Source organism: Tetrao urogallus (genome assembly GCF_951394365.1).
Source record: "Tetrao urogallus genome assembly, chromosome: 5".
NCBI classification, from domain to species: domain Eukaryota; kingdom Metazoa; phylum Chordata; class Aves; order Galliformes; family Phasianidae; genus Tetrao; species Tetrao urogallus.
This window is the reverse complement of record NC_136818.1, coordinates 1,860,874-1,869,425: the sequence shown is the minus strand read 5'-3', so window position 1 is coordinate 1,869,425 and position 8,552 is coordinate 1,860,874. Positions and strand designations below refer to the sequence as shown.

Sequence of the window (8,552 nt, the reverse complement as noted above, 5' to 3'; positions counted from 1 at the left end):
CCTTCCAGTGCTTGAAGGGAGCTATAAACAGGAGGGGGAACGGATGTTTGTGAGGGTGGATGGTGATAGGACAAGGGGAATGGCTTTAAACTGAGACAGGAGAGGTTTAGGTTGGATATGAGGAGGAAGTTTTTCAGCCAGAGGGTGGTGAGGCACTGTTCACAGGCTGCCCAAGGAGGCTGTGGATGCCCCATCCCTGCAGGCATTCAAGGCCAGGCTGGATGTGGCTCTGGGCAGCCTGGGCTGCTGGTTGGTGACCTGCACACAGCAGGGGTTGGAACTGGATGAGTGTTGTGCTCCTTTGCAACCCAGGCCATTCTGTGATTCTATAATTAGTCCACCTGTGCAACAGCAATGACTTGCAGACAGAAAGAAATGAGAATGCTGCGAGGAGGAGAAAAAAGAAATACATAAAAAGAAATACAGCTGTAAAATACAAACTTTTAAATATGCATCACTAAGCAAGAAAAATTGTTGTGTGTTCCTGGAGCTATTTAGTTTTAGTTCAGTTTTATTTCTGCCATTAATACTGAACTGTTAATTCCTGAAATGCTTATTCTAGCAGTGCACCACAGCTGGGAATGAGTTGCACTTAGGCTGCAGGGCACCCATCAAATGGAGACAACAGCAGCTTCTCAGAAGGTAATTGTTACAGGTGTGATTAATTACCAGCAACATGCAGGTGAACCAGCATGTCCACCTTCAAACTGTAAGAATGTGGTAATTAATTACTCTGCTTTCACAGCTTCATTAGCTTCACTGAACCATACGATGTTTGGGCAGATCCGTAATTTCTACTCTTAATTGCTTCATCTGGTGAGTGTTTCTGAGGAGGTGGTTCATCTTCTGTTCTGAGTAATTTACATCTCCTAATCTGTGACATGATTTGGATAGGTTTAGAGAAGGCAGTTTTTAGTACGGCTTCCTCAGTGCTGTAGCTTGAATTACTTTGTAACTACTCACTGCCTCTTCAGTCATTAGTTTCTATGTATTTTCCAGGGGTAATGTCATAGGTTGTGTTATTAATGGTTTATACATCCTTAGGCACGAGTTATCTGTACCTCAGCCAACACTCATCAGCCTCACCGGGTTCTTTAGACCAGCTCTCACCCAAATCATTTGTCAGGATGGATTTCCCTGCTTCTGCTTCGAGTAGGAAGGCGATGCTCACAGCACTTAGAGGGCTGACCCTGGCTCTAAATACGTGAATGCTTTGCCACAAACAGTATGTGCACAATTAGGCCCTCTTGATAAGGACATGCTCACATACACCCGTTCTGACTCAAACTGTGTTTCCAGTTTCCTTTTGAAGACTGTTTTTCAGGCTTGGCTTTTCTTTCGCCCTCTCGTTGCGGTCAGACCCATTTCTAAAATCGGACACATCAATCTGTTCTTCATTCCTTTATCAAACTGATGACAACGTTAAAAAAAAAAAAAAGCCTAAATTGACTCGCAAGTGTAACTCGTCTAAGAAGAGATGAATTTAAGAGAACTACGTCTGTATTTTAGCAAGCGTGGCCTCAACAGCGTGCACCGTTCGTACAGATGCACGCTTTATGGAAGCGGAGCTCACCTCGCGGAGAGCAGACCGCTGCTGGCACCCGGCTGCCACGTGCCCCGAGGGAGGGATTACTGCCGCCAGGGCAGCTCCCGGGCGTTGCTTTCCTCCTGGGGATGCTCCGCCGTTTGCTCGGGGCGCTTCTGCTGCGAGGAACGCGAACCCTCCGCCTTCCGTCCGCAGAAGCGAACCGCTGGCGGGGCGCGCTGCTCCACTCTGCATCAGCGCCATTTCTGCAGCAGCGGGGCTCGGGGGGCGGCTCGGCTTCTTCCCTCCCCCCGCCTTGGGGCAGGCCGAGGGCGGCGGGGCGGGGCCGGGCCCGGCCGTTCGTCGCGCCCCGCGGTTCCCCTCCGCCCACCGCCGCGCTCCCCCCGCTCGGCCGGGCGGCTCTGCAAGATGGCGGCGGCAGCCGAGCGCGGAGCGGGGCTGCCCGCCGAGCCGCCGCCTCCACCACCGCGCGGGGTTCGGCCGCCGCCGCCGGGCCCCGAGGAGGCGGCGAGGCGGCTGGCGGTCACCCGGCGGGAGCTGAGCAACCGGCGCAAGATCCTGCTAAGGAACCTGCCGGCCGAGAGCAGCAGCCAGGTACGGCCGCCTCCAGCAGCCGGGCGGGAAGCCGAAGGGCTGCTGCCGCGCTCCGCCGCCGCAACAAAGAGCAGCCCCGAGGCTCCGCTCGGGTTCTCCCGCCGCTTTGTCGCCGTCCGGGGCGGCGGCTCGGGGCGGCTCCGGGAGCCGCATCGCTGCGAGCGGGCGGGATGGGCGCGGGGCTGCGCCGGGCGGCAGCGTCGGAGCGCATCGCGCGTGTGGCGGTGCGGGGGGGGCGGCCGGCGGGGGCGGCTTCCCGGAGCCGGAAAGTTCCGCTCCGATTATTTGCGCTTTGTGGAACGACGGCGAGCTCTTAAACCGCTGCTGCGAGCGGGGCTGCGCCTCAGCACCTGCAGCGGCCGGGCGGCACCGCTCGGAACCGCGCTGCGGCACGGGCTGCCCTCCTCCCGGCATGGGCTGCCCTCCCTTCGGCTGAGGGCGGCAGTGGCTCGCGGGTTTCTCGGTCCCTTCGTTTTGGTGACCATCTGCCGAAGATGGGCGCACCGCAGCCCGGAGCGCTCCCTGGGGCTCCGCTTCTGGTGCCTTTGGGTTGGAGGCAATGGCAGGTGTGGAAATAAGAATTTCGCATGGTGCTGTGTGATGATTTACACGTAGAGCATCGCCTCTATTTATAGCAGCCCGAGGGGCTCGCCTGTAGAAAAGGCTCGGGAGCTCGCAGCTCGAGAAACCCTGCTAATCCCTATCGTCTCCTCGAGAAGCTGTCGGAGCCGGCAGGGAGCTTACTGCTGTGACCGGGCTGGGCACACTGCTGTGTTGCACATCCCCACATAGCATCACCAGGTTGGGTTGGGATGGAGCCCCCAGTCCATCTAACCCCACTGCTGCCACAGGTGTGTGCCCGACTGGGTGAGGCTGCTCAGGGCATCACACATCTCCAGGGATGGGGCACCCACAGCTCACCTGTGCTCCGGTGAAGAAATGCAGCTCGTGTGCATGGAAGCCATCATGGTGCACATTGCTGGTCACACTCTCCCAAGGGAACGATGGTGTGAAGGTCCAGTTTGGCAACCAGGCAACATTTGGGAAGCTTGGAGTTTTGTTTTGGTTACTTGAAATTAGTGCTGAGAAAGGAAGCTTCTGTCCTAGGGCATCTTAAGTACATCCCTGTCCTTGGCTGTTTGTGTTTCCAAAGCCTAATATTGCTTGAGCCAAACTTGAATCATGGCATTAGGTGCCATGTGGAGGGCTCTACTGGGCTCTTTGCTTTTTGCATAGCCAAGAAGAATGAGATAAAATACTGCTGCCCTGGCTGGTTGGTTCTGCAACGTGGATGGGGTGAATGTCATGAAAATGCAGTCCGGTGTTCCAGAATGGGATTTCATAACTGTAATTATTCATCTCCAGTCAGTAGGATGTGGGGTTTGCTGTCACCGTGTGAATGGTAAGGCTGAGATTTACCAAAATAATTTCCAAGTGTGAAAAAACTCTTTTGCTGATGTGGATACGATTGGTGGAGATGCTGAGTTTTGTTGAAAGGCTCGTTATCTTCAGAACTACAACAGTGCTCTGATTTTTTTTTTCAGGGCAAGTTAGATGAGCGCGATCTTGTGCCAACTGTAGCTACATATTAACTTCCTTATTCGTTTATTATTGTACTTTCAATTTTATGTTACCTCTGGAGTTCCGTGGGAGTGAAACAGTTAAAAGTAACAAAATTACTCTTTAAGCTGCTGAACAACGTGCCTTCGCTGTCGGGTTTCTGACTGGGAAGCAGATTTCCATGGATGTGATGGCTGGGAGATCAGACAGATAGATCTGGAGGCTCAGGGTGGCTGTCCTGAGGGATAAAGGCTGTGTGCCAGTCAGTGGGATTTTCCCCAGCAGCACAGCTTGGGATGTGCAGGACCTGCGCTCAGGAGGAGGGCAGCCTGATGAAGGCATTGCAGCCTGCTGTGCTGGAGAAGTCAGTGCTCCTAAGGAGCTGCCTTCATGAATTAGATCTGGGGGGGATCAGATAAGGAGAAATTACGCTGAGGAGCTTCTTTCTGCTTTGGGTTTTATGGTCCAGTCTGCAAATACGTACTTGGCCGGATTAATGTTGTTACAGGCAATTCTCTTGCAGAAGAAGGTATTTCTGCAACAGAGCTGTGGCAAGAAAAGCTGCGCTACAACTCTGTGTAGTTTTTGTTGTGTTTACCAGTTATTCTGTCTTCTCTCAGTCTGGTTTTCCTGCTTGGGAGAGGTGCAAGCCGTGCCATGGGGTCCCCAGGGATTGTTCTGAATGCAGTTCAAATCTCAAGGTGTTGGGGCAACAGAGGCTGCCAGTCCAGAGCACAGCTCTCCCTCCTCCCACAGCCTTCTAGACCATGCTCCACTGGCTCCTATTTCTTCCTGCAGTAGTGGGGAAGCACTCTCGCCCCTTCACCTCCCTTTTAGGATGGCAGGCAGTAGGGAGGACCCAAGGAGTCATGGCAGGGTGCTGGTGTGTGATGCTCTGTGTCAGGATGGGCAAGGTTATCCCACTGGTGTCAGGCTTTTTGAAATGCCAATGGAGGGTCTGCCCTGGTGAGCATTGGTGTTAGTATTAGATGCAGCGTTGTGGTAGGACAGATGTTCCTATCAAGAATCTTTGTGAAGAAACTCCAAGGTAGGCTTTGCTATAGGTGCTTGTTCCCTGCTGCTCAGTGTTCGGTGCTCAGCTGGCGCCTCGGGTCGGGTGTTTCTCAGAACTGTGGTGTGTGCTTCTCCCTGAGCCATCAGCTGTGATGAATGGGCTAACACACTTCAATAGCAAAAGCTGCAGTTGCAAAGGGAAGGTCCTTGGAGCTGAGTTCTGCTGCTCTGAGTGTCCTGGGTCACAGGAGGACCTCTGGGGCAGCAGGAGGGAGGGAAGTGATCAGTGCTTCACTGTGGAAGAGATCCTGGTAGCTTCAGGGCATGCAAGTGAAGGTGGGACATTACTAAATATGGGCAGTTTTGTTCTGTTGCAGTATCATAAGGTAAATCAGCTTTTGTGTATTTGGTTGTTTGTGATTATTCTGGTGGATTAGAAGAACTGTTTTGGATTTCCCCAAGCCATTCATTTTTCAGAGTCGCTGGTTTGCCATCTATGTCTGATTAATTTCCACAGAAGTAGTAGCTTATAAATGAGATAGAAGCCTGTTAGGATCCCTTGAAACTGCTTCTAGAAGTAGCAGAATGGTTCTCTGTCTTCTCTGCTGGGGGTTGATGGCCGAAAGGACCCTTTGCTCTTTGATTCCCTTTTTGCAGCTCAGGAACAATTGGTGTGGAATGAGGTTTCACCTGTTTTGAATCAGCTCTTAGCTGCACCTGGTTGTCTTTGAATGCAGCTGTGTTTTAGTGGTGTTTCTGCTTTTCTCCTTTAGTATCTGAGGACACAAAATGAAAGAGACGTTCTGCTTTAGTGCAGGATGTGATGTAAAGTGGGGCTGGTTAATTACTTTCATTCAAATACTTTCAGTCCTGTAGTTCTACTATGGTATGATAGAATCTAAGGAGAGATGAAACATGTAGGTATCGATAGGAAACTGACCTAGTCCACCCCAGACAGAGATTTGTGTTTTGGAGTGTGATGTTTTTCATTTAGCATCCATACACGGTGCTGTGCCCAGGATGATGGCATTCATTTCCAGTCCCATAGCATTCCTCTTATCAACACACCAGCACAAGTCCAGAAGATCAGAAAAATATTTTTTTCATTCCCTGCCCATCTCAAGTCTATGAAGAAGTTGCTCTTCTCTTGTCTGAATGACAATATTTATGCATATTAGAGCGTTAATGACCTTTGCATGGTCTGGTCTTACAGATGTGGAAGTCAGTCCTCAAACAAAAAGGCCGTTACTCCTTGTCCTATCACTACACCCCACTGAGAAGAGCCTGGCTGTATCCATGTGCATCCCACCTTCCTTTAGATATTTATAAGCGTTAATCAGATTCCCCCTCAGTCTTTTCCCCAGGTGAGCAGATCCAGGTTACTCAGCCTTTCCTCCTTTGTGGCCTTGCACTGGATCCCTTCCAAGAGATCCCTGTCTGATTTGACACAGGGAGCCCAGAACTGGGCACAGTATTCTAAAGGTGGCCTTTCCAGGGCAGAGTAGATGGGAGGATCACCTTCCTCACCCTGCTGGCCACACTCTTTTTGGTGCACCTCAGGGTAATACTGGCCTTCCAACATAACATGCTTTAACATAGTTTGTATGAGTTTAAATAACATACTTCAAAGTGTGTCCGGCCCATATTTACAAATACTTTCTCTTAAACCCCCTTGGATATACTTGGTTTTGCTTTTCCTGCCAATTCTGATTATTTTCTTATTAAGATTGTAGTTTTTCCCAATGCTTAGATTAACTAGCTTTAGAAAGTCCACCTGTAGGGAAATTGAAGGCTTAATGACAGCTGGGTGCCATGGGGCTGCCTCGCAGCTGGTGGTGCAGAGCTCCTGTGCCTGGGGACTGGCTGCCCCCTGCCCTGCTCACTGCTGGGATGTGGGACTGGGGCAAGATGCTTCCTTTGGGAACCCTGGGGCCTTTGGTGTGTATCATTAAGGGAAATTAAGGTGGAAATAGCCTCCATTCCGTTCTAGTTGAAAGACAGGGTAAGATTTAGCGAAGTGCCTGAGACTCTGTTACGTTGGCCACAAGCTCTAAAGCTGGCTTAGTGCTTCTGAAAATATTATGAAGAATCTTAGGCTGTGTACACTGATATCTAAATATCTGTTGAATTGGAAGGAGCACTTATTGGCATAAGAGTCAGCGTGGTGTGTTTTGTTTGTGGCTTGTCTCACGTGGTCCTGATGTGCAAAATGCCTTTGCTGGAGTACTGCACAGAGCTCCGTCCTGGGAGGGAGAGCTGCTGTACCACCGCGTGTGCACATCACCCCAAAATGCTGGCAGTGCTCTTTTAACATTCTTCAGCTTACTTTGGGTTTTCATTTTAAGACTGCATAATGTTCTTGTTGTTTTTAACATGAGAGCTCACAGTTATCCTGTGAAGATAAGTTTGCTGCAGGCTATTCTCCCTCGCAATTGTAATTTCAGACAGTTTTTGGGAAATCATCTAGCTCATGAAAGACTCACAGCGGTGTTGAGAGCTGTTTGAAATACTATTTCCTGGTGTTCATCCTCCATATAAAACTTTCCATGTTACTCCCTGTAATAGAACTAAGAAGAGAGAAATACATCACCCTTTGTCTGAGCAGAACAGAAATACTTGCCGTGCTGCCTTCAGTGCCCTGGTGGAGCTCAGATGCACAAAACTTTGCACGTAATGCCATCTCTGCTCATGGCTGAGTTGGGCTGCCCTCCAGTTGTCAGTGGGACAGCCAAGCCTCCCACCCACCATCATCAGTGCCTGCAGTCTGCCCAGCTCGTTTTGCTGATCAGAAACCATATCCTCACCACGTCTGATCAGGACGGCTGGTGGCACGAGAAGCGCTCTCCTGTTTTATTAATGCAGAGCTTGACAGCTGTTAGCTGGTGAAACTGGAGACTGGCGTTCCCTGGACTAAAAGGTGTGCACCTGATAGCAGTCAGGAGAACCCAATTAACCTCCAGGGTGTGGGTATTGAATTAGCGTGCTGGAAGGCAAGGTGCTGTCCTGCCAGTGGGCTGCAGTGAAGCTTTCAGACAATGTTTCTTGATTGTTTTGGTACTCAGCTGGCCTCCCTGCAATGTAGGAGACCCAATTGAAACAATAAACATGTCAAGATGCTGCTCGTTTGGGATGATTCATGTCCATCTCTGCATTCTTGCTGCTGAGCATGGTGTTTGTGGGGCATGTGAACTTCTTGCTCATGCTGGGGAGCAGTGAGATCAACCTAACGCAGCTCTTAGGTCACTCTTACTCCCTTCTCCCTCTCCCCTGATCTATCCCTGTTAATTTATGGGGGCAAACAGAACCCTGGGGATTGGTTCCCCATTGGATGCTTGTGCAGTAATTGCCAGAGGATCCTTTACACACAGTGCTCTGGTCAGGATTCACTGCTGCTTGAAAGAATATTCATTATTAAGTGAGCAAAAAAACCTCCTGAAGTGAACTTGAGCAGTCAGAGGAAACTAAAGCAGCTGCTGCATTTTGTGACAGTGTTGTCTGCCCTTGGTAAACTGCACGATGTGATGTTGCTGATATCTCATGTCTGCCTGGAATTTCAACTGTAATAGCTGTACTTTTGAGAAAGTTGTTTGGGTTGTTGGTTTTTTTTTTGCTATTTAATGAACTGTGATTTTATCTGTCTTTATCAGAAGGCAGCCAGCAGCGTGTCATCTTCTGCTTATGTGACTGTGCGAGGAAAAGAAAGTAAATCACATTCAGTAAGACAGTTCTTTGCAGGAGATGAAAACATTGCTGCATAGCGTGACCAGCTCTTTAGAAAACAAATATTTGATAGTGTTTCTATGGTGAGATTTTCTGTTTATTGGGAAAGTTTTGTTTA

General features: G+C 50.1%; 1 protein-coding gene across 1 annotated transcript in view; it reads left to right on the top strand.

Moving 5' to 3' along the window:
* Positions 1–1,674: 1,674 nt before the first annotated feature.
* The window catches only part of RAVER2 (ribonucleoprotein, PTB binding 2), a gene marked incomplete at both ends in the record, with an annotated part of 28,490 nt that continues 21,612 nt past the window's right edge, over positions 1,675–8,552 (top strand). Inside the window, 3 exon segments of the mRNA XM_079535569.1 lie at positions 1,675–1,780; positions 1,783–1,905; positions 1,908–2,140. Of these exon segments, the coding sequence (XP_079391695.1) occupies positions 1,675–1,780; positions 1,783–1,905; positions 1,908–2,140 (462 nt within the window).